The sequence below is a fragment of the Alligator sinensis genome, unplaced genomic scaffold (genome assembly GCF_000455745.1).
Source record: "Alligator sinensis unplaced genomic scaffold, ASM45574v1 scaffold940_1, whole genome shotgun sequence".
NCBI lineage: Eukaryota > Metazoa > Chordata > Crocodylia > Alligatoridae > Alligator > Alligator sinensis.
In genome coordinates, this window is record NW_005842177.1 from 1,070,613 (window position 1) to 1,097,121 (window position 26,509).

At 41.6% G+C, this 26,509-nt stretch overlaps 1 protein-coding gene across 7 annotated transcripts in view; it reads left to right on the top strand.

Annotated features, from left to right (window-relative positions):
* Positions 1-19,216, top strand: part of CUNH9orf72 (chromosome unknown C9orf72 homolog) — a 24,846-nt gene extending 5,630 nt beyond the window's left edge. For 3 of the 7 annotated variants that reach the window (XM_006026073.3, XM_025206965.1, XM_025206964.1), the window contains 9 exons: positions 887-946; positions 3,197-3,292; positions 3,967-4,031; positions 6,301-6,373; positions 13,801-13,917; positions 15,051-15,286; positions 15,802-15,859; positions 16,383-16,492; positions 16,597-19,216. In XM_006026073.3, the coding sequence (XP_006026135.1) occupies positions 887-946; positions 3,197-3,292; positions 3,967-4,031; positions 6,301-6,373; positions 13,801-13,917; positions 15,051-15,286; positions 15,802-15,859; positions 16,383-16,492; positions 16,597-16,783 (1,002 nt within the window). In that variant the 3' untranslated portion in view covers positions 16,784-19,216. Of the gene's footprint in view, positions 1-886; positions 947-3,196; positions 3,293-3,966; positions 4,032-6,300; positions 6,374-12,417; positions 12,541-13,800; positions 13,918-15,050; positions 15,287-15,801; positions 15,860-16,382; positions 16,493-16,596 lie in introns of those variants that run through there. The other 4 variants (XM_014521054.2, XR_003094629.1, XR_003094628.1 and 1 more) reach the window with 4 other exon arrangements.
* The last annotated feature ends 7,293 nt before the right edge of the window (positions 19,217-26,509 follow it).

Genomic DNA, 26,509 nt, shown 5'->3' on the forward strand with positions numbered 1-26,509 from the left:
CTGCTGAAGTCAGCTCATTCTTTATTTGTATGTTGTAAGGAGTTGCCTGTTTTTTCTATTCCCATTGCAGCTGATCAGCCTCAAGTAGCTCACTAATAAGAGGCTAATGAGTAAACCTGCTAAAGACATGGCAACTCTTCAGTTTCTGTAAGACAATATCTTTGGATCTTGTAGAATCTTTGCCTGGGATAGTGTATTGACTGATGCTACCATTCATTAGGGCCAAGGTTACGTACCAGATGGCGTGACATACTGTTGTAATAAGCTATGTTTTGATTATGTTCTCTTCTAAACTTCCGAATACTTGAAGCCATGGGATTCCCACTGAGCCAGTAACATGACCTCCTGTGTATTCTGTGATGTAACTTGAACCTTGCATGGAGATCTTCAGTGCTTAGTTTTAGAAAAGTTGAGATGCTTTAAAGACTTCTTTTTTCTCATTGTCTCTAATGTGAGAATACATCCTTTTGTAGAAAGTAAATCAGCTTCTTCCAAAAGATCTGTGCTGCCGTGTGATGGGACAGATCAAACTATTCCTTTTCAACTAAAAATTGAAAATCATCATGGATGAATTTTACATCTTTTTTCATTTTTCTTTTTAAATTTGGGAGCAAAGGATGTTTTTGGTCTTATTTACACCTACCTCCAAACAAGTTAAAGATTTATTAATGGGTAGGCAGGGAGCTTTTATATAGTATAAAATGGCTTCTCTTGTCACTACTGTGAACTCTGTAAAGGGAAAAAGTCTTGAACATCAAAATGTGAATCAAAGAAGCATGACTCTACAGGGAAGAAAGTTTTACCAGTTGATACTTGCGTGCATATGTGTGTAGACGTACCAAGGCTTTTATAATTTTTCTGAAAAGTAACTGCTTCTCTTGCTCAGGAGAGGCAAGAAGGTTTCCAGAAGATTGTCTTGGAAGGCACAGAGAGAATGGAGGATCAGGTAAGAGCGACTGATTGCATACAGCACACCGTCAAAAAACTATTTTATTGGATTCTAGAAGTTGGTGCTGCTGCTTATTTTTGAGATCCAGAAAGATGCCTTGGACTGGCTGAGTGGCCTGCAATGCACAGGAGGCAATCTTTGTGAAGATATGATGTTGGAAACTATGAACATATTGAAGGAAAATATTTCCCATCACGTTATGGGTAAAGTGAAAAATCTATGAAGAATATTATCTTTCAGATAAGGGAAACCACTTATTTGTACTTGAAAATCTCTGAAGTTGACAGCTTCCATAGATTTATACGTTCTCCTTGTCAAAGGTAGGTTTTTCCTAGGTCATTAACGTGTGAGGATACAAAGCTGATGCTTGGAGGCCTTCCTTTTGAAACAGAGATGTGGTTGTAGACTGCAGGTATGAGATAAAGGGACTTCCTCAATCTGAAAATGTGACCCTAGTTCTTTGTAAAGGAAAGATAGCAGAAATCATTTTGCATGTAATTATTGAATGAAAATGTATTTGTCTGCTTCTCTAGAACATCTAATTTTGGGATTGTAAAACTAGCCAATAACTGCATTTGTGGTACACTCTGGTAAAATGATCAAATTGTGTATGTCTTGTCTGAGCCAATCAAAATTCATTCAGAAGATTAACATAACAGGTTATAACGGGCAGGCAAAATACGGCCCGCAGGCTGCATCCAGCCCACCAGGCACTTTCATCCAGCCCATGGGCACCCACCAGCAAATTGTATCCAGCCCAGCCCTTCCTCCCACGATGGTGGGATTGAGGAACACACATATACACACACTTCTCAACATACCCTATTGTGCCTTGCTCCCACCCTCATGGGCAGAAGGGCCTGGCCTGGCCAGCATGCAGCCACCCCAGGGAAACTGCTCAGTTCCCCTGGCATCCCCCTTGCTCTGGGCAGCAGCTAAGAAAGTGATGGGGGTGGGGTGGACTACAGCTGGGTGGGGGCAGGGAGTGTGGAGCCTCTGCCCAGGGGGGTGGCGGGAGCGTGTAGCTCGGCTGGGCAGGGGGGGGGTATGAGGGGGAAGGGACTGTGCACACACTTCCCCCTCCCCTCCACCCCCCATGGTGCACAGGCCCTGCGGGCTGCCAGCAGCAGACAGGGACACTTGGGATACTCATGCCCCATGCAGGTACTGATGCCCAGTGTCTTGTGGCTCTGGTCAGAGTTGTGCATGGGAGTGAGTAGTGCAGCCTCCCTGGTCCACCTCTATCACAGGCGCTCTGCATGGCATGGTTGCAGGTCCAATGCTCGCATGGCACTAGGGGAAGAAGTCCCGTGCGGGAGCCAGCTGCCTTCCTGTCACCATGCTGTGCAGGTCCCAGGACTTCACAGGGGAGCAGGGGCCAGGGCTCCCCTCTATTTCTGGCAGAGTCCTGGGACCTGCACAGCAGAAGGCTGCCAAGGCAGCCAACTCCAGTGCTGGGCTTCGCCCAGTGCTGCATGAGTGCAGGAGCTGCAGGCAGTGGGTGCTGAGCACAGCCAGGGAGTGGGGAGGTGGGAGTGTGTGTGGGGTTCCCACCCCCTCTCTTCACACAAGCCTCACACACTCACATCCCTGCCCCCACAATCCCTCACGTATACATACCCCCAACATACCCTATGCCCCCCTCACACACAGCCACAGCCCACCATACATGCACACGCTTCCCCAACACCCCCCCCCCACCACACACACACACACAAACAATGTATATATAAGGGTAAGACTTTCTTTTTGAGTTATTATACATTTCCTTCCATATATAGTATGTAAGCACAAATCATGACATTTTTTGTAATAAAATTAAAATATGTTATAGTAGGTGTTTAACTTTTAGTGCATGATTTGGTTTTTTTCTGGTTCCAAAATGGCAACCCTCCATTCCCAAAAGTAGTATTTCTTGAGGGCAAGGGGAGGGACTTCTGGTGGCAAAGGTCAGGGGTTAGGGGGCAGGACTTCCAGTCCCAATATGGTGACCAGGGTGGGGCTACCCATGTGGTGCTCCACAGCTCACCAAAACTCATTAAGAGGCCCTCCAGCCAAAGTAATTGCCCACCACTGGTTTATAATCAGCTGTTTGCTTCTGTTTCACTAGCGTTGAACATATGTATCATTTGCCTTCCCCAAAACAGAAAAGTAAACTTACATGACTTGTTGGTGTTGCACTATGGCTAGTAGCTTTCTATCTTGCATGCTATGCTTTTACTTCACAACACTTTATTTATTGCCCAGGGCCAGAGCATCATTCCAATGCTGACAGGAGAAGTTATCCCTGTAATGGAACTCCTTTCATCTATGAAATCACATAGTGTTCCAGAAGAAATAGATGTAAGTTCTTATGTTAGCTGCATTTTGAAAAGGAAGCACCTCTGCCCTTCCTATTTAGTGCTGCCTTTGGTAAAATAAATCATTGTTCCCAGAAATCATTATCCATTTTGAGTGTTTGGTGCAAGAAAGCTCTCCTAAATGGTATTTTTGGTAATAGTTTATGCCCCATGAATTATCACAGCATTAGCAGCAATTTTGATCAGCACTCTAGCTAAAATGGCTGTTGAATGGTGGTATTCTTTTTATGAAGGGAGAGGAAAGAATATTCCACTGGCAATAATATTGCAGCAAAGGAGTAGATCTTAATATTGAGATCCATTAGAATGTGGGGCAGTGTTCCTAAGGAAACAGCTTCACTGGGGCCAGTACAAACTATTCTGGATAGTGTACTAGGAAAATGCTGTGTTGGAAACAGTCTACCTTTTTAAGTGGAGGAGGAATAGAGTAATGGTATAACTACTCCTCTCTTGGTGTCTGGCCTCATTCAGAAATGTAAGACTGATTTTTTGTGGTTTATAACATACTCAATTCTTAAAATTTCCAAAACAGAAATGACTCAGGATCTTCTTGGGTTATCCCCAAATACTTTTAGGAATAGGAAATGATGTATTTTCTGGTGTATTGCATATCCTCATCTAAACTTTTTCTTTTCTTTTCATTCTCTTGCATTCTAGATAAGTGACACTGTCTTAAGTGATGATGACATTGGGGACAGTTGCCATGAAGGCTTTCTTCTAAAGTATGGTCTTGTTCTTTCTTTTATGCCATTGTGAAATAGTTGATGCTAGTATCTCATCAGTTGGTTGCCTGGATTCATGGTTAAGGGTTAGTTTTGGGGAAATTAAAAAAAAACCTGCTAGTACTGATTATAGGTTCTTCATATGTTTATCTGTAAGATACTGCAAAAATTGTTTCTTTTTTAAATGAATAGTCAGGGACTGATAAATCTTAAACCATACGTTCAGCAAAACGTAACTTTATCATCACTGAAATAATTGCATTAGATAAATTGAAAGGAATTATATGACTTTGAAAATGGTTTTAAAAAGGATGTAAGGAATAAAGAACAAAATTTTGGGTTATTTAGTACCTGAAAGTGGGGGGCTAGGTTATTGTAGAAATGGTGGCTAATAGTATCTACATATATTTTTCAGACTTGCATTAAAATAAGTTTTCTTTTTTTGTACATAAACAAGAACAGTTTACTAGAGCAGTAAATTATTGCATAAACATGTATTGACTTAATAATGCTCAACACTTCCATACTTAAGAGGCTTTTTAATAGGCCATCTTCTTCCTTAAAACCTCTCCATCAATAATCACCTGACTTAGATAATACCTACTTCAAAGAGGTAGCAATGTTTTGGGGTTTTTTATGCGTCGTCAACATTCTCACATTACCACCATAGAAGTCCAAATGCTGAAGATGTTAACATCCCATTTTAAAGCATTCTGCAGCTTTTTCCTAGGTTTTGAACCCTGTGAGATTACTAAACTTTTAGAAATATTTAAAGTAATATCGCTAAATGGCTAACTGGAGGGGAATCCAACTAAGAAATGGCAAGAGTAATTGATCCTGTGACAATGCAGCATTTTATTACTGCTCTTTTAAAACATAATTGTCATAGGTAAATGTCTGGTTTTCATTAAGATATTGATACCAAGATTGAGTGTTGTTTACTCTTTTATAATGTGCCTGTGCAATAATAAAACTGATTCCATGAACAAAGCTGGCAGAGCCACAAGGTGCATAAGGTTGAGCATTCTGCTTTGTGCTATTCGCAGTTGTATGTTTGAGGGGTAAGGGAGACTTCTGACTTGTGCAGTTTTAAAATATCAATCTTGGCATGCTCTTGTCTTAATTTTAATGCAACAAAAAAAAAAAATTAAGTGCCCATAAAAAAAAAACCTCTGACCACTTCAGATGTGTGGTTATGTATTCCTTTTGGAACATGCAAAATACAGCTGCAGACATGTTTTTTCACAGGTAGAGAGCTCCTTAGTGTTCACGTACTCTCTTGGATCCTAGTTTCTTTTGCAGTGAGATATAATAGCTTGTGCAAAGTCCACTATGGGATTAAGGCTCTGTTGTATTTTACTTACTTAATTTACTAGGCCCAGACCTGACTATGTGATTAGACTCCTTGTACACATGAGTGGTTTAAACACACTACAATACATGTTCTTCATGTTAAAGATAAATGATTTTTTACTTTGGCTTATCTTTGAGAATTGAGGAGAAGCTGTCTAACTGTAGGGTGTGTAAAAGTGATGTCCTTACCTAAAGGTCCTTAAGAACAGGTCATCCAAACATTGGGAGAGAGTCTCTGCGGGTGTTTTTACATGTGCTCCAGGGATGTGGGGGAGCACTTTAATTAGAGCAGCTTCGAGAGCCTCCGTAATTAAAGTACCTGAAGCATCTCGTGTGTCAGTGCCCCACACTTCAAAACAGTGGTGGGGGCACTTTATCTAAAGCTCATTGAACGAGTTTTAGTTAAAGTACCCGCACCGCCATTTTGAAGCGTGGGGGGTGCTGATACATGAGACGCAGAGGCTGGCTGGAGCATACTAATTAGCACACTGCAGCAGGCTTGATTAATCGAGTCATTGAGTCTGCTCCGATACGCTGTAATTACAGTGTGTCGGAGTAGCCTCCCAGTACTCGTACAGGCACCCTGCATTCTTAATCCTGCCAGTAAATAAGGTGATGGATTAAACGATCTCTTGAGGTTCCTTTCAGCCCTATGTTTCTGTGATTCTGAATGAATGATCTTATGCTTTAGCTGTTAAAGACATAACTGAGTTAGATGCTATAGTAACTTAAAATATTACATGTTAAGTTTGCTTAAGTTTGGAGAATCTTGTTTTAGTTCCAAAATGCATTTGGGTTTTGGTAAAGGTAAGTCTGGCTCTTGACTCTTTCATATTAAAATCATGCTTTTAGAAGATGAAGGATTTGCTGGAAAGTGGGCTGTTATGTATTAATCTGTATTTTGTTTAATTTGCAGTGCCATCAGTTCACACCTACAGACTTGTGGTTGCTCTGTAGTTGTAGGTAGCAGCACAGAGAAAGTTAATAAGGTAAATTCACTTTGTGATTCACTGGGTTGGATAGTGATTATTAGCACATCTGCAGCAATGTAGAAGTAGCAGGTAATGGGAAACAAAATATTTTTTTCAGTAAAATTTTAAATTGCCTGTAAATGCATTTGGCATTGTGTGGATGACAGCACTGTATTGCTATCAGTCTTGAATTGGGTGCACTAGTAATTGATGACATAGTCTGAAAAAGGGCTTATCAATCATGTTCTGATGACTTTTAGCAGCCAGTTTCATTTTGCTGACCCTTTGCTGACCCAGCATAAAAGCTGAGGCCAGTACTCAAGGGTAGGATTTAAGAATTAGATTTAAATTGTCCATAATTTGTAAACTCATGGGATCTAGACTGACTTTTTTTTTTACCAGTTACCTGTGGAAGTGAATACTAAACAAACAAAATTCTGTATAACTTTATTGTGCTGACTAGTTACCTGCCAAGGCAATTGTTCCACTGTGAATTGCTTCTGCACAGTATGTTTTAAGTCATCAATACATCCAGGGCCACTTGTATATTAAAAAATGTATGCTTGCTGGGGCAGTGATTCTCAGCCAGGATGATGCGACTCCCTGGGGTGAGATGCTTTTCAGGGTACTGGGAGCACTGTTAGGTATTCAAAAACCTACACAACTCATAAAATAAACCCGGAGATTTCGAATTAGGAATCCATTGTGTCAAAAGCCTTCTGACCTGTTGTGGTCTTTCAGAGTTCTTTGCGACAGAATTGCTGTATTAAAGAAATGATCACAAGTTAAGACCTGGTATTTTCTGAGAGGTGTCGTGTCTAACCAGGGGTGTCTTGAACCTAAGAAGGCTGAGAACCATTGTGCCTAGTGCTTATATCTCACCCATAGGATTTCCATGAGAGCATTTGGTGCATTGGATGAGATATATCAGATTTTGAGAAATGCGAATGTAGGACCCATGCATTCTGATCCTATTTCCTCATAGTTTTAGCCGTAAGTAATACAATTAAATGAAAGAAATAGCTTAATTCTTTAGAAGTTCAGTTCATATTTGAGTTTTCATTGGCGACATGGGAGATGCAACGTGCCAGTCCAGACTTAAAATGTGTGCAGGCCTACAGTGGATAGCTTGCTGTTGAAATATACATTTGCTAGACCAGGGGTGGGCAAAATACAGCCTGCAAACCAGATCCATCCACCAAGGGATTCTGTCCATCCCACAGTAAGTCCCCCTGCCCTCTCCAGCCCAGACATGTGGGGCAGCCTGGGCCATGGCATGTGAAGTCAGTTCCACTGTTCCTGGGCTCATGGCGGGGTGGGGGCAGCGTGGCAGCCACACTCAGCTTCCCAGCAGCCCCTGCCATGGTAGTTCCTTCCAGCTGCTGCTGCCAGTCTACAGCACTATACCTAGCCCTGCTGCCTGGACGCTCCAGCCTGTCCACCCCAAACTCACTGCTGGTGTGCCAGATGGGGTGGGCAGGGAGGCAGGGTCTCCATGGAGCCTGGCCTGAGTCCCCCGCAGGCCGGGCAGATGGGATAGGGCTGTGGGTGGGCGGGGAGTGGCATCCAGGAGCAGGCAGGAACTGGGGCTGTGACAGCATGGGGCTGGGGCCAGGGGCAGAGCTGGAATCTATTCCCCACACATCCCTACAAAGGGCACTGGTTCTGTGGGCAGAGATGTGTGGGGAGTAGATTGTGGCTCTGCCCTGGCCCTGCACTGTCACCACTCCATGATCCTGGGCCACACCCTCAGACACCACTCCCTGCCTGTGGCCCCATCCCATCTGCCTAGCCAAGCATGCCCTGTCTGGGGGAGGGTCCCAGGCTGATCTCCATGGAGGCTCAGCCTGCTCTATCTGGCACCCCTGGGAGTGGGTGAGGAGTGGACTGGCCCAGGACCAGATAGGATCATTCCCCACCTCCAGCCACGCTGGACTGGGTCAGCAGCCCTTTTCACCCCCCCACCCGCCCCCAGGGGCCCCCAACAGCTCACCAAAACTCCTTAAGTGGCCCTCCAGCCCAAATACTTGCCCACCCCTGCGCTAGACTTTTTGGAACTGTCACCCTTCAAAAGGGTACTTCCTGTCTGCTGTCCATACTCCAAAGATAGAGAGTACTGGCCAGATGCCTTAATGAAGGAGGACTAGGCTTAAAGGCCAGGAATATCAGGATAGTGTTATATTTTTTTTTGTCTCTGAAAGCTGCATTCTCAGGTGCTGTGCTCTCAGCCACAATTGATTGATTAAACTCTAATGGGAGACAACCTTCTCCCTTTTACATAAGTCTTTTTCACAAAGATGAGATCATTTTGAAACCCTGTTTTAAACCTTTTTCCTAAACTAATAACAGATTTTTCACTTGAATAAGAATGGTGCTCTTGTCTACTTTTTCCCTGAGTTCCCTGACTTGGCAGGCAACTATGTAGCTTGAATCCATAAAAAAGTTATTTGAGAAAAATAAGGGATAAACCTGCCTAGTTGTTGTGGGGAAGAAACCAAATGGGGGAAGTTCTTTTTTACTTAGACTCTTTCAAAGTGATAAGTAAATATTCAGAAATGCCAGTTTCATATGAATTGGAAGTATGTTTTGCACAAAGCGTGCCTCCCCCTATTGCCTCTATTGAAATATGTCTATTAAAACTTACTGATTTCTGGCAGGAGATTTAATTTCATTTCTGGTTGAATTCATTTCTGGCAGGGGATTTCATTTCATTTCTGGTTGAATCTATACTTCAGTATGTCTTTAATAGACAGACAAGATGCTTGTTTCAGTAGGTCTCCAATTTATTCCTGTTAAAGCTATTTGTCAATTCAATTACCCATCTGCAGTTGAGGTCTGCAGAAAGAAATAATGATAGAGAAACAAGGTTTTCTTCACTGGTGCATCCAATTCATTTGGACGGTTCCTTCTCCAGATCCACAGAGACTGTATTCCACATGTGTCCTCTAACTTACTCATTTGATTCAAAGGACAGAATGGGCTTCTGTAGTAACATCTTGTCTTGAAAGTGTTGGAGTGATGTTGTACCCCAGTTGGTTGAGGAATTGAGGGGCAAGGATTTTTGTGTGTGATATCTTTATCCCAACCATTCAGTTGGTCCAATAAAAGTTAAACATGCTTTTGAATGCGAGGCATTCTTCGTCGGGTCTGAGGAAAGAAGCCAGCTCAGTGATGATTAAAAACAATGTGTAGGACTGTGAAATTGGAAGTGAGAGATTCCCAGGAGCAGCAGACAATTAAGCAAAGAAAAGAAACTTGATTAATGAGAGGTCAGGAACCTTTCAAAAGGGAAGAGGGTGGTTATCACCTGCAGTGCAAAGGAAGAATTTCAGAAATCAGGTAAAGTACAGTGTGCTATGAAGTAAATATCAATGTTTAGTCCTTGGTTCTTCATGTCCAGCCAGCATATGGATTTTTGCTTCCAAGCCCATCTTTTAAGGGTGTTTTTTAAATTTCCCTTGAGCACAATGTATTGAGGTCAGAAAGGATGTGGTTGTTCTATGAAAAATGGGCTCCTACCGACATTTGTATGTCCCAGTCCTTTATATTTTTTCATAGTTCATTCCAGTGCATAGCTTCCATCTAGTTTCACCCATGTAGTTTACTATGAGGCCATTTGGTGCATTGGATCAGATGTATCACTTTTTGAGAAATGCAAGTGTAGGATCCATGGATTTTGTTGGATTCATTATGGGAGGTGTTGATCGTTAAAGCAGTGGAGATGTGTTGACATCTATTGTTAAGACAAGGTTATCTCCCAATACAGTCCTGGATGGAGAATCATAGAAAATTAGGCCTGGAAGGGACCTCAGGAAAGCATCCTTTTGTAATGGGGGGCCCAAAATTAAACAGAGTACTCCAGATGTGGCCTCACCAGTCCTGGATATGGGGGAATAATCACTTCCCTTGACCTACTGACAACACACTTACCAATGTAGCCCAGTATGCCATTAGCTTTCTTGGCAGGAAGGACACAGTGGTGGCTCATTCAGCTTATTGTCCAGTGTAACCCCCAGGTCCTTTTCAACAGAGTTGCTGCCCAGCCACTCAGCCCTCAGCCTGGACTGGTGCTTTGGATTGTTCCACTCTGAATGCTAGCCATATCCTCCAGCATATCTGCTCCCCCCCCGCCGCAGCTTGGTGTCATCTGCAGACTTGCTGAGGGTGCACTCTATGCCATTTTCCAGGACGTTGATGAAGATATTGAACAAAACTGGCCCCAGGACTGACCCTGGAGCACTCCACTTCATACTGGCTGCCAACTAGACATTGAACCATTAATTACTCCCCTCCAGCCAGTTTTCTATCCACCTTACAGTCCAGTCATCCAGCCCGTACTTCCTTAGCTTGCCTGTGAGAATGTTTTGGGAGACGGTATCAAAAGCCTTGCTAAAATCAAGGTACACCACATCTATTGGTCTCCCCGTATCCACAGAGCCAGTTGTCTCATGACAGAAGGCAATCAGGTTGGTCAGGCAACTTGCCCTTGGTGAATCCAAACTGATTGTTCATAATCACCTTCTTCTCTTCCAAGTGCTTAGAAAGGGACTCCTGGAGGACCTTCTCCATGATTTTTCCAGAGACTGAGGTGAGGCTGACTGGTCTGTTGTTCCCTGGATCATCCTTTTTCCCCTTCTTAAATATGGGCGTTATGTTTGCCCTTTTCCAGTCATCTGGGACCTCTCCCAATCACCAAGAGTTTCCAAAGATGATGGGTGGCAGCTGTACAATCACATCACCCAATTCCGTCAGCATCCTAGGATGTATCCCATCTGGTCCCATGGACTTGTATATGTCCAGCTTTTCTAACTTTTCTGATTTTGCCATCTAATGACTCATATGCTGCCATTAAGGCATAGGAGTTTTTCTCTTCTGTGTTAGTTATAGCACATATGAATTACAGTATTTTCTGGGCACTGCATTGGTATACATCAGTGGTCTCCAGCCTTTTTAAGTAGGAGATCACCTTTGGCATTTAAAACCAACCCAAGGTGCACTGCCACCACATCCTGCCCCTGCCCAGCAGGTAAGTCTGTGGGGAGGGAAGGGGGGGCAGATCGAGACAGAGGGAGAAAAAATTATTTGGGGGCCTACCTCCCCAGCAGGTAAGTCCCACCTGGCCAGGGCCCCACTCAACTTAACCCTGCTCCTGCCTCTGTGGCAGTCCCTCACCATGGCGGCTTCTATCTAGCCCCTGCCCTTTCCCTCTTCCACTGACTGACCTCCTGGGTTGGGGCGCACACATGCATGTACACGGGCACTCAGCCCACCCCAGCCTCAGATCAACTCCAAGAGGCTCTGAGATCTACCAGTGGATCAAGATCCACTGGTTGTTGACCACTGGTATACATAGTTCTGAGTTGTGAAGCTATGACATAAGATGCCTACAGTGTGCCTCCATAGAGGTAATATGTGTAGAGAACCTCAGTTATGGAGAAGGAATCTTCCCACACTTCGTTTTTTGTTTTCCTTCTTATTTATGTTGTCGTAATCACAGAGTCCCAGATTACTTTACAGGACTGGAACCTTTTTCTGTAATAGATTCTTCTTACAGAACTGGGAGGTAGTTTTGTTCAAGTGTGTGCATGCATAGTGCATGCTCATATTAATATGAAAGAGGCAAGGATGTCTTAGAGTCATATCTTTAATTGGACTGACTGTGTAGTTGGGATAAAGTTAGAAAAGCTTTCAAATGCAAGACATTCATGAATGCGTGACCTGAAGAAGAATGTCTTGCTTCAAAAGCTTATCTGACTTTATCCCAACTACATAATTGGTCCAGGAAGAGATCACCCTAAGAAATATTTGCTTCCCACTTAATTTCTGGACCATCACAGCTACAACATCACTCTTATACTACAGTATTTATAGGACATGCTTCCAACAGCAGGGAGAGTGGTGGTAAGCTCTTTGAGGTTGTGCTTTGTATAGGAGACTGCTTAGTACTGTGGTGTTCTAATTCATGAATAGGACTTGTAGTCAAAACCACTGATGCAACATACTACATTTCTATGTAAATGTAAATACAAACTATATTTAGAATACATATGTTTTCAAATTAGATGCTACGTGACTTGCAGAAAAACTAATACGGGAAAAAAGTAGATTGCCTTGGCTATCACATGTTTTGATTTACACTGAAAATTTTGTGATGATGGCATCTCTGTCCAGGTAATCAATAAAAGGTAAAATCTGCTTCATTGTCACAAAATATGCATGAGAAATATGATGGACAAGCTGTTGACCAAGACTACTAAGCATTATTTTAGGGTTGTGGCAGAAGGGCGACACCTGAAGTTTGCATTGCTGCAGTAATGAGTCTTATTAGTATCACAGTGTTTTGAAAATAATATTGAGCAAGCGTGATATTTAAAACAAACAAACAAAAAAGCTGGAGAAGCCTATATCAGTGTAGAACAAGGGCATATCTCTTAAAAGTTGCACCAGTGCTTCTAACTGTATGTGTTCTTTGAACCGCAGAAGGTTGCCAAAGCCAAGAAAAGATGAAATTTTCTGAAGAGCTTGGCCACTTAATGAAGTGGCTGGCAAGTCAAGAAAGCTCAGAATTTTGGACAGTTTCTAAGATTTGGCTGAAGTTGTCATTGGAGACTGAGAGCAGTTTCATTTGAGTGCTGGGGATGGAAGCCAAAATAAGGAGAGCCTACTTTGGAATCAGAGGAGAGGAACTCTAAAAGCAATTATATGTAGCACATGTAATCATTGTAAAGATAAAAGGAAGATGAAGGTGGTAGTTTTAGAAGGCTGGGAATGAAGAAAGTATGTTTGCAGTGTGAGGGGAAAGAGCCAGAGGAGACTGGTATTAAACAAAAGAACAAGTACTTGTATTTTGAGGAAGTCTATGCAAGTATGTTCTGTTTGTCTGTCTTTCTGAAGGTGCACTCACTTTTGCACTTCTACCTCAAATATTTGTTTGCAAAGTAAATACAACAGGGGCATCTCTTTTTTTTTTCATTCTTAAGAAAGAATTTTATTGAACTTGTAAATTATCTGCTGTTTTTGGCATCCTATGATCATTCAGCAGTTCATAATCTCAAGTTGTAGGTGCCTTGGGGCATAGACCATGCTTTCTTTTCAGTATGGGTAATGACAGATCTGCTAGATCAGGGCTTGGCAGCTTTCCCACCATGGGCTAGAGCTTGCAATCCAGCCCCCTGCGGTGGGTTGCAGATCTTTGGTCCCCATGCACCCAAGCTGCCTACACTTATCCATTAACACCTATTTTAGTTTACTTCATTTTTGAGCAGTATAACTTGCATTTTTATTTTAGTCTGGTGAGTTGTTCTGACTTAATTATTCATTTGAAATGTATATGTTAATTCTGGTCAAAAGTTGTCCAGAGCTATGTTCTAAAATCAGTGCAGTCTTCACTAGTGTCTGCTCTTTTTTTTTTTTTTTTTTTTTAAACATAACTTTTAATATTACAGATAGTGAGGACACTCTGTCTCTTCCTTACTCCATCAGAACGGAAGTGTTCCAGACTCTGTAGAAATGAGTCTTCCTTCAAATATGAGTCGGGGCTCTTTGTACAAGGATTGCTTAAGGTAAGTCCATTTTGCCTTTAAGTGTTGCACAGCTAAATTTTACTCTGTTCCAGCTAGAAAAATCCTTCTGTATTTCAATTGTTGATAGTTTTTCCTCTTCATTTGATTTCTGCCATCAGTGTTTAGAACCAGGCTTATCCCTATTTCTGTGGCTTTTTGTTTTTAACACTGCTAACATTTCAGCTTGTCGCTACTGTGTCCCTTTTCTTTGATGATACTTTTGTTTGTATTGTCCCTTTGCTTTGGGAATACATCTGTTTATTGATCCGAAAGGTATTAAGTTGCCTTCACTAAGTAAATCATGCTTGCAGAAAAGAATGTTAGTTTCCAGTAGGTTAATGTACTAGGAAAAGTACTTTCAGATAATTATTAGAAATGTTTGAAGCTTGTTTAAAAAAAATAAGACTGATATTGCTCAAAGATGTTTCAGTCTGAATTTGCCAGGCAAGATGTACACAATTGTAAAATGACAGGAAAATAAGAATTAGATTATTAAACAACAGCACAATGTGTCAAACTGGAAGTGGGGAGCAGAAGATCAATACGGTGGAGCATAGAAAGTAAAGAAGGGAAAATGTCAAGACCCAATTGCACTTTAAATGTAATCCCTGAGAAAGGTACAGTGAGTCTATGCCAGTGCAGGAGCAGGCCAGAAGCCATAATCTAGATTTTAGTCTCCCTCTATTCCACAATGGGAGTAATTTAAACCATCTTTGTATGGCACAGGCTACTTCCCTTTCCATGCCACTCCCTTTCCATGGCCAGTAGGATACTGCTTGCTTAAAATCACACTTAGGTTATACTATTGCTGTTTTTAGCCTTGTATATTGCCTTGATTTTTGTGTGTGTAATATGTCATGTTAGTGTTGTACCATTTGCATTGACACTGGAAAGGTGTCACTAGCAGCCACACAGTGATGTATGTAAAACTACTTCTTGATCCTTCCAATGCTTCTATCTATATTAAGGCATTAATCCAGTGTAACAATACAGTTTTATAAGATATATAAACGCACCTCAGATTGCTCCTGAAGTGAATATTTTTAAAACATAAGTCTGTTTCCTTAATACTGTCTTTCAGATACCTGTTCTTTCTTGTAACTAGAAGACTTTAATTCTTTTCACTGTAACAGGATGCGACTGGAAGCTTTGTGTTGCCCTTTCGTCAAGTAATGTATGCTCCATATCCCACTACACATATAGATGTGGATGTCAACACAGTGAAGCAGATGCCTCCCTGCCATGAACATATATATAACCAACGGCGATATATGAGGTCTGAGCTGACAGCATTTTGGAGAGCTAATTCAGATGAAGAGATGGCTCAGGATACCATTATCCATACTGATGAAAGCTTCACACCTGACTTGTATGTACTGATCCTGTACTTTTTCTCAAAATTATATAGCTCAGAAGAGTGTATTAGTATAGCCTTTACATATTAGCATATATTTGCTAATAAAATCTATTTATGTTTACTCAGAACTGCTTTACTTAGGATAAACCGCCTGGTATTTGTGTTCTTCATGGGAGGGAAACAGTGTATAGCAAGTTTAAAATATTAACAAAATTATTGCTCAATATTTCATTAGCACTTGTTCTTTAATGTGTGTTAATTATCTTTTAATAGGGGTTTGGTTATTTTGGTTTTAAATAAAGATGCTGTACAGTAAAGTTCATTTTCAAGTCAAGTGATGGTTAACCATTTAGTGCTTCAGGGCTGTCACTTTGCCTTATATTCTTAAAAATAACTCACTGAAATGTATTTTTATTTCAAATGTTGTTATAGTTATTTGTCTGGAAGAATTTACTCTTTTTGCCATGCACCAATATAATGCATTCATTGCTGCCTCATGATTTTTTTTTTTGCCTGTTTTTTCATAGGAATATCTTTCAAGATGTCCTGCATCGAGATACATTAGTAAAAGCCTTTCTAGATCAGGTAATGGCTGCCCTTTTAGAAGGAACAAAAGATAAAAGCAGTGCATTGCTCTGCATAACAAATAGCTTAATATAAACAGATCCTTCCCTGCATTGCTGCAAATGACTGAATTGGCATTAAATAGATATGAGTTTGTGCAGAAATGTAATTGCTTGCTAGTTGCAAGTTGCTTCAAAGCATGTATGACACACAGCAAGAATATCAAAATTGCATAGGCTGCCCACATAGACTTCTTGAGTTGATGCTGTGATCCTTTGAATGGATAGATAGCACAAAGCAGCAAATATTTTGAACTGGAGTGCAGAGGGGTGAGGGAGAATTGCAAGATCATGGGATTGTTCGCTGGCCAAGAGTATAATTAGAAGTTGTTTTCAGTTTAAAGTGCCTGGCTGCTCAATATACCTGCTGCAGGAACCCTCAGAGAACTGCAACTTAAGTTTAGATTCATTCTTAGGATGGAATTTGAATGATATAACTTAACATGTAACATGTCTAGCTAATTTTCTACTGTTACTTTTAACAGGTCTTTCATTTGAAACCTGGCTTGTCTCTGAGGAGTACTTTCCTTGCACAGTTCCTGTTAGTCCTTCACAGAAAAGCTTTAACTCTTATAAAGTACATAGAAGATGACACGTAAGTAAAAAGATAATGGAAAGGGAGGGTATGGGAATATCTTGCTGTTCACTAAAAATAATTCTGTACTGTAAAAATGTTTGTTTGTTCCATTACTTTTGCAGGCAAAAAGGAAAAAAGGCTTTTAAGTCTCTTCGGAGCTTAAAGATAGACCTTGACTTAACAGCAGAGGGCGATCTTAACATAATAATGGCTTTAGCTGAGAAGATCAAACCAGGTCTACATTCCTTTATCTTTGGGAGACCCTTCTACACTAGTATGCAGGAACGTGATGTGCTAATGACATTTTAACAATACATTGGTGTGTGGTATTGCAATTCTGGATGTTGCTGAACGAGTTACCAACATAAACACCACTTCCCTCTGGGCAAGCTATGTCCTTCTTCTCTTATGCAGCACTATATAAATAAAGTAACACTACAGTCCATCAGAAGTGAGCAGGCAGCATTATTCGGTGGAGAGTCACTTCAGTCAAAGAAGTCTTTTTCAGAAGAATCCCTGTTTTGTGTGTGTGTACACGTTCCCCAGTGGAAATTAATATTTCTGCAGATTTTGTTAGAGGTTCATTGTGTAAACTTGGCCACAATTGAGGTTTTCAGAATCACAAAACATTCTGGCTTAAACTAATTTAAAGGAAGGGTTTTTATATTCTCCGAAGAGATCGCACAACTCTTTCTTCCTTTCCTCCCTCCCACACATCACTTTCCTTCAATTTTATGTCAGTTTCCTCCATTCTGCTAATTGTATTTCCTAGTATGGTAGAAAACAAATTCTGCCCTGCAGCATGGGGCCCTTTCATCTGTGAACTAGAAAATGGAAAAGAGATATTTCTGTTTCTTCTTTTATTCTGTCATCTGTGATGTTTGCATGAAATCTACCTTCCTTTTCCCCTCCATTCCAACTCCAGTGAAAACTTTTGGTTATCAAAGCTGAAGAATTTTTTTTAAAACCTTGAAAAGGCAAGAGAGGACAGTGCTTTGCAGTGTCATTCTTTGAAGCAAAGTGCTAACATTTTGCAGATAGATAGAATAAAACTGATGGATAAAATACTGCTTTTAAAACCGGGTCATTATTTTTGCTGCTTTGTAGGTATAAGTGCCAAGCAGGATATTCTGTCACTGATTATGTTGGACCATCATGCATTTCAGTGTTTAATGACCCAACATAATTGAGCTCTTTCAAAACACAAAACACGAAAATTTGATTTTATGCTTGAATAGCAATTGCCAATCTTTTCTTGTATCACCTGCTGCTATTTTTCTCTATTAATAAGAGCAAGGGCCAAATTAAGACATTAGACCACCTGTGTCTTTTCTTTTTGGAAACAGATGCAAACAGACAGCTATTTTTTTTTCATATTGTTTTTATCAATATATTCATTGTAACTTAACTGATAAATTGAGATGGTTGTGAACTAATATGAATAGTGAAGTTCTTGGATAAAGCCAAACCTGATTTGCTCGGATCCTAATCTTTCCTCCATCTCCAGTTCACCTCTGTTGCTTGTTCTGGTTTTCTTGGAGAAGATAAAGGGTAGGAAGAAGATGGGACATATATTTTACCTGCTTTTCACTTTTTATTTCTTACTTGAATAATCTGAACTTTTGAATTCATTTTCAAGTTTCCTAGAGACGTTCAAGATTTTGCCATCATACTGCATGCTCTGCTGTAATCAATAATCAATCTGCATTGCATGCTGCTTTTTTGCCAAAGGTAGGAATCTACTTCTAGAAGTGCAATGTATTAGTGTAAATGCAATGACTGGAGGTTACTTGTCAAAGAACTGTCCTTGTTATCCTGTATTTCTAAGTAAAGTTGTTGATTTCCTACTACACCCCTTTTTGGAGTTTATGATGAGATGGTTTTCTCTTTAAACTAGCCATTTTCTATGACCCTGTTCTGTTAGGTGAAAGACAGTCATGCTTCTGATGTATTGCCTCCCTTAAAAAGGGATATTGTCAAATACCAAATGTCCAAAATGTATCATTTTCTTTTAGGAAAGTGTATTCTGCAATCCAGATTTTTAGAACTTAATTTTTAAACAACTTGGATGTGCAGGTGTGCACCAGAGATGCATGTGCAATTATTTTGATGGCACATGAAAGTCAATTATGTGCAAATGGCCATAATTTGCTATTCGTCTACTCAGTTACCTGATTACATGTATAATCACATGTGGTCAGTTTATGGCTCTCTTTTTTTTTTTAAAGAGTTTAAGTAGGAACCTTGCAAAATATATCAAGCTCTTGGATACCCTTCCCCCAGTTTCTCACCAGGAAAGCCATTGTTAGAATTATGCTGACATATTCAGTGATATAAAGATTCAGATTCTATTTTACCTTTTTGTTGTTAATTTTCTTCTGCATTTTAGTCAGCTTGCCAACTAGAAAAGGGCATAATTGACAAAATATCTGACTCAATTTTCTGAAATGTAAGTAATTAAGGGGTTGATGTCCAACTGGTTTTAGATGCAGAGATGGAATTAATCATTCTAGCTTGATAAAGCTTTGACACTACTAACATTGAAGCTCTGTTGTTTGAAAATATGTTAGTGTTCACTCTGAAATAACTAAATGCTGGAAATTTGTTCAGCTGCTAGTTTTGTTGCACTATTGTCATGGGTACAGATTGTACAGTGAAATAATTTATTAATACATTTGCATGCTGTGTTGTAAATCTTTTTGCTCAGGAGAAGAAAGACTTTCTAATAAAATGCACGTTATTTTATTTGTTACTCTTGAGCTTCTCTTGAATCTTTTTTTACAGAAACATAATTCTGCGTACAAGGTCAAGTGAGTTAAACTATTTTAAAAAATTATGGGAAAAGTTCCCTCTTTTTTTCCCAGAATGAGAAGAAAATTTTTGTCTTCCAAATGCAGGATTTTAGGCTACATTGGTGAAGGCATTAAATATAATTGACACTTGGCAGCATCTTTGAGTAAATACAAGACAACTAGTAAGTATAAAGATGCTAGTCTTCTAAAATTGTATACTTCAGAACTCAGGGTCTCTGATTCTTCATGGTTCAGTTTATTTCCAGAGATAAATGGAAGTTTTTGAGTGTTCAGGCCCCTTACATGTCTAAATGTAGATTTAGAAGCCTGAAACTAGGTTCCTGATTTTAGAAAATAAAACTTTTCACCAGGTATGAGAATTAAGACCATGTCTTTTAAGGAGTGCCTGCGGCTCATTTGTATGTCTAGTAAGCAACTCCTTGGACCTTTTTTAAAGGGTCCTATATTGTCTGTTTATCAAGTAATCTGCTTTGCATGGGAGTGGAATATAGTTTATAGGCTTCTTTGGTGTTGGAAGGGTGACTAGCTTTAGAAGATACTTTCTTTTGCAAGTCCTCCCCTATTTGGCACAGCTGCCATATCCACATCTTTGGTCACTTTCTGCTGCCCCACTCTCTGGATGACTTGTTATTAAGCTATAATGTACATAGAGTTACATTTCCCTCCCACACACATGCACACACTTCTCCCACTTACCTAGGATCACTCCTGCTTGGCAAGAATTTGAATGTAACATCAGCTTTCCATCTCAGAATTAGTGACTCTGTCCACAGTGGGTTTTTTTCTTCCCCATCCAACAGCACACTATGCCACCCCAGTTGAAGCACAGCAGTCCCTTAAGCAGACTTTTGCCTCAGCAACAATTTTATTACCAGTGAAGGGAGTATTCGAGCATGAATTTATATTCTCAAAATTTGACTGATGCTGAGACATTAATAGTAGGGTTCATCCAATATTTGTAGCGTATTCCTTATGTTAAGTGATACTTCCTCACTTCAGATGTAATAGGCTATATAACAAGTCAGTATTGGTTGTGCTGTTTCTTGTGTTTCAGCAATAAACATACTAAGGACCATACAACATCACTCTATGGCTTATCGTACCCCCAATAGAACAGTGTAAGGTACTTAATCTGTGTCCTGTTTTTGGCCTACAATTGTCCTTTATTTCATTCAAATGTAAAAGGACACTTCCCTGGGCAAGTAGGCCTTTTCTTTTTTTTGCCAGTGGGGAAATTCTGTGGGCGGGTGTTTACATGCTAGTCCCTGGAATATACCTTAAGTTGTTTAGAGAATGCTGCTTACTGAACCATTCCTAAGTTGCACACGTTTTGTAGCAGCACCGGAAGCAGGAGACTAAGAATAAATTTGACCACACCTTAAGATCAGTGCACAAAAACCCATGATCCTAGCAGTGACTCGTCAATAAGTCTGACTTCAATGCCTACTAATATAGAGCTACTTTGTACAAAAATTACAACTACAGACTGAAATACAGAAGTAGTACTACTAGACAGGTAGGGTCTGAAGAGCCAAGTCTCTGTTCTGTTCCTATATTAAGAAATGTCTAGTAGGGCATTGCAGTAACAACTTTGCTCCTATCTTGTTCACTTTCTTCATAAACTGATCACTAGTAATTTTAGTTTTCTCCCTTCAAGATAAGCTACACTTGAAAGGTTGCTGGCACTTATCAGGATAGAGACATTTCTTAAAAGAAACTTCAGGACATCAGATGTATGGATGGGAAACAGCAAAGTCTTTGAAAAATGAGAGGGCAAGTTAATAATGCTGGAGATTCAGACATCCAATGGGGGAAAAATCAGAAAAGTAGTAATAGAGGACAAAAAAATTTAGACATAACTAATATATGTGAAAAAGACAAAACAGGAGTAAAGTTGGGAGGGGTGGCAGAGCAATAGATAAACTTAAGTGTGACAGCATGAAGAAGCAATGGTCTGGCCTGGATTGGTATGACAAGTGATCCCTGGCCCTAAGGCTAGGGACAGAAGTTGCACCTAAACCAGTTTAAGTGATCAGAGACTGGTTTAAACCTGTAACAGAACAGAACTTCAGTGCACATAAACCAGTTTCAAAATGACCAAAACTGGTTTGAGATGAACATGGTTGAATGTAATATCAGACTTAACTGATTGAGGTCAAACCAGTTTATGGAACTTCTGTCCCAGACTCCTTCCTGGTTTAGGTTAGATCAGAGGCCCCCAGCATGTTCCGCAGCCCTGGGCTGGGCTTTTCTCTCCATTCCAGCCAAGTAGGGTTGGCCCCACTCCTCTCCCTAGCCAGAGCTCTACCACTGCTCCTGCTAGCTGAGAAGCTGGTGGGGATGTGAAGTTCTGCTTTGGCATGCAGCCCGTCTGCCTGGCAGTGGGGCAACAGCCCCTGCCAGGGGTCCCCATCCCTGCTCACTGGCTCGCTGCTCAAGTGGCAGGAGCTGGAAGGTGGCCAGACTCCAGTAGCCTGAGGGGAAGGGGGAGTTTTAACACCCCCACCCCACCATCACAGTGGGGGAGCGGCATGGACACTTATAGGCTTCGCTCATGTACTCAGGGCTGTGGTGGCCAGACACCAGTAGTCTGAGGGAAAGTGGGGCATAGCATGGGCACCAACACGGTGCTGGGTCTGTTCCACAATGAAGATCCTGTCAGGCAGGGCCCACACCACAGCACCTGGGTCAAGTCTCTTGGAAGAGTGGTGAGGCCCAATGCCATGGTGGGTCTGGCCACAGGGAGGAGGGATCTGACCTGGCTGCAGGCGCGGTGGTGGGATGGAGGGGAGCCGGAGCTAATCATGAAGCCAGGCTCACTGCTGCCTCCTGCTGTGACAGCGCAGTCCAGGCTGCGGCAGCCCTAGGGGGCAGGGGGCAGTGCCCGCTGCCTCCAGCCCCATGTGGGGGCCATGGTTTGCAGATGGACTGCAGCTGGAGTGTGACTCCATGCCTTGCCCTCCCACTCCTCGTGGCAGCAGCGGAGCAAACCATCACAGCAGGCAAAGGTGAAGCACCTGTCATCTGCCTCCTGCTCATGGCAGTGCTGGGTGCACAGAGTGGGCTGCTGCAGGCCAATTGCTGCCCATGCTGGGGGGGCCAGGCCAGACAAGCTGCAGCAGTCCATTTCACTGGCTCTTTCAGACTCAAGAAACCATATTCCTGCAGGTTTCTGTCCTGTCGTGCAGCCTTCATGTCTACACCATCTGACTTCCTTCCCAGTCATTTAAATTTAGAAATAAGTCATGTTATTTGCAATGAGATATAGGCAGATGAAACAATTTTCTGTAATCTGAATTGAGGAAGATGTAAAGTGATGTCTACAGTAACATATCTGGATACACTGAGTGGGGGGGAGGGGGCAGAATTCCAAATGTTCCAGTCAAAAATGGAACTTCCAAAATGGATTTTTCCAAACCAGCCAGTCCTCTCAACAACTACTTCAGAAATTTTCTTAGGCCTATCTATTTTCATATTTGAATGGGTTTCTTTGTTTGTGCAAGAACAAATGTGCTATTTCACTGTCATGTGTTTAAAGAGATGATTGTTTTGCTTGACTAGTCTCGTGGATATGCCAGCGTCATGATCTGACTTATTAGTTCCAGAAAAATGTCGGCTTCAGAAATAACATGATACTCATTAGTGGAAGTGAAACATCAAATCTACAGAAATGGTTTTAAGTACTTGACTGCAAACTGTTTATTCTCTGACTTAACATAACAGTCTCATTTCCACTGAACTCTTGCATAGTTCTTCAGTAGATGTATGGTTTGGTTTATATTGCAAATTATACTGTTGCATGTGAATTTGCCATATTTCATTGATCATAGATCTACAAAATCTGCCAGTCTGACAAAGTTCAAAATACCCAAATCTAACTAGACTAGGCTGTAAAACATCAACATCGGAGTCCTCATTTAAGGGTTTGTCCACACTGCAAATGGGTCTGCTGGGACCTCCATGATTAATATTTATTAGAACAGACCGGGGCAGTGCTGGGATGGGGGTCAAAAGTATTAATGTGGTGTATAAGCAAAGTGGAAATTTAAAGGTAAATATTTTGGCACTGAACCTCAACTTATACACCATAAATAAGAACTGAGTTAAACACAGGCCCTCTTTTACAGATGCAGAGACAGTAATTTGGCATGGGATGAAGAAGAAATAAGTGAACAATGTATGCCAGTTTTAGGACCTCGACTTTTGCTCCTAATCCTAGTCCAGTGTATGGACCAACGGGTATAAATAAGCGTTGAAGCACAGTTTACTGAGTAGGGTAGGAATTAGTCTGAGTTACATTATAACAGCGGTATAGGTATTTTTTTCTAAATTTAGGCTAGATTAAAATACATACTTGAGTGCTAGGATGTTCAGTGACTAATTTTTTTAGTGTCTAGGCACTTGGGCTCCCTATAAAGTGCATGGAGAGAAAATACCTTGGGCACTTCACAGTGGGATTCAAAAGAGCCAGCAAGCTGAACAGCAGTTACCCAGGATGAAACACTGACAACAGACACACCTGGCCTCAAGTGCCTTACTCCAAGCAGGACCTGCAGGGAGGTGCCTTCTTCCACTCAGGACTCAGCTCTAAACCTGTTTCTGCTTTCCTCTCAAAGGACTATTTCATGTAATGATTAAATAGCATCCAAGACACTTTCCTCCCCTACTCTGATCCTGCCCATCAAGCAGTCTAACCATCAGCACAAAAGAATGCCCAGTGTTACTTTTTCTGACCCAATATGTTGCTTTTTCTGTTAAGTGGAACAGTTTTAATAGGGGAAGAGTGCTAGTGTTCCCATCCCAAACAGTTTAGTGATAGATGATTAGTATATTCCCTTGGCAGACAGAAGATGTATGTTTATACCTTTCTCAGCCAGAGAGAGCCTAGGTCTCTGACATCCTGAGTGTGTGCACTAACTTCTAGATCAATGGTTCTCAACCAGGGTGCCACCACACTGTAGGGTGACTTGGGATCCTTTCAAGGGTGCCATGAGGTGCCCTACAGTGTTAGCACTCTTAGGTTTACAAATATGATTCGCAAGATAAACCCAGAGATTTCAAATAGAAATCCATAGCTGTGCTGTCCTGAGTTCTTTGCAACAGAAACTGCTCTATTTTTCTGTAGGCAAAAAAGAGTGAAAGTTAGCTGGCATTTTCCAAGGACTGCCTCAAATCTATACGTGGATGCCATGAGTCTAAAAAGGTTGGGAACCACTGCTCTAGATCAGTGGGGCTCAACCTTTTAGCCCCACAAGCTGGATGGGTGGTGTCCAGTTGATCCATGGGGCTGGATTTGGCTGCTGAGCCCAATCCAGAGTGGGTAGGGCCCTATCCAGCCAGGTAGAGCAGGGGTGGGCAATTATTTTGGATGGAAGGCTGCTTACAGAGTTTTGGCAAGCCATCAAGCGCCGCATGACACGCAGCCAGGAGCAGATAAATATTAGTTTTCTAATTTTTTTAGGGGACCCGTGGGCCAGATAGAATGGTCTGGCAGGCCGTATCTGGTTTGCGGGCTGCATTCTGCCCACCACGGGTGTAGAGGGAGGTGAGGGTAATCCTACAGATTTGGCTTGTGGGTTGGGGGTTGAGCACCCTTCTCTAGATGATTGTATAAGATGGGGAGGGGCTGAATTTCTCCTGTCTGAATGAAAATGGTGCCTGCCACTGTTCTGTGTACAGCTCAGTCTTGTAGGTATATGTTCAAAGTGTTCACACTATGCCTACTAAAATGGGCTTGTCAGGGTAGTAGGCAGGGGAACCACCTAATTTGTGGATCCCATGAAATAATGCTGAGTTGCCACATGCTGACAGGACTGAAATGCTTCTGGGCACGTGCAAAAAATGTCAGTGTAGGTGGCTCAAGATCTTTGCTGGCAACACTCTGACACCTCCCTGGTCAGGTGTGGGTTTGAGGGTGGGGATTTGGGTTTGAGCAGGTGCTTTCTAGGTGCTTAAATTCAAATTAAGGTCACTCTTTAATCTCGCCTGTAGTGTAGGCAAACTGCCTGGCTGGGGGAACCAATCTTGGTCACTAGCTTTTCCCTGGAAAGAAATTAGTTCCTTATATGCCCTTTCAAGGGCTTGTAATAGAGAAAGAATAGGATGCTTTTTCTGTTTGAAGATATTAGTCTCAAATTCAAACAGAGTATTTATGTAGAGATTGAAAATATTTTTGTTTTTTACCCAAACCAGAAAAAAGAGCTCATCAGAACAAAGTTGGTAGTTCTTCTCCTGTATAGTGAAAGATCAATTCTTTGGACTGTAAAAAAAGGAGTTCTGTCAAGTAATTGAAATACCAGATGTTTACATACCACACAGTCCTCTCCCATTCTCTCTCTTACTTGTTTCATAAGAAGGACCTTCCTCTGTGTGGGCTATGCTTATTGGCACCGACTGGGTTACAGTCCAGTGGTGGATGAACCAATCTAGTAATAGCTGGTGGGATTTCAAATATTTGTTGTACAAAGAGAAATAAAATGTTCTGGGAAAACAATTAGAGAAAACAACACATTGACAAAGCAAAAACAAAATTGTATTGACTGCAATTAACTTGGTCTTGGGCATGTTTAAAGGTCAGTGTTCAATCTAATGCAATCCAGCACTGGGGAGGTAGAGTGACATATAAAGGCCTCAGTTAAGTGGGTGGAGACACGAGCGGAAGGTGAAAAACCAGAAATGGGAACTGGAGCAATGAAAATGGTCATTTTTGTTAGGAGAGACACAGATGGCTAGGGAACTACAGTAGTTTGGGAGACATTAAGGTTCATGGTTTGTGTGTAAGCATGTATGTGTGTGGGACACTGGTGGATGCACAGGGAGAAGAAGGGAAGAGGAGAACATTGATTAATGGGATGTGTGGAGGGGATATCTAACAAGTGATGACCAGAGATCCGGGCTTTCTGTTTCTCGCAGGAAAATGGAAATAAGTGGATTTTCCCTTTTAACTGAGAAAAATTCGGATTTTTCATTTTAGTGGATAAACATGCAGATTTTCCACTTTTGCAAAGAGCTCCTTACAGACTGGCAGAGTTCCAGCCTGCAAAGGGTTGCAGGGAGCAGGAGGAGGGTGGTCAGGCATGGGGTGGCATGTGTGTGTGTGTGCATTCACACATGCACATGGCCACCAGGCAGCCTGTAGAGCAGCTCCTGCAGGTAAGTCTGGTGGGGGGAGGGTGGACTGATGCCCTCATAGAGAGGGAGGGAGTTGGGTAGGTCTGCGGCT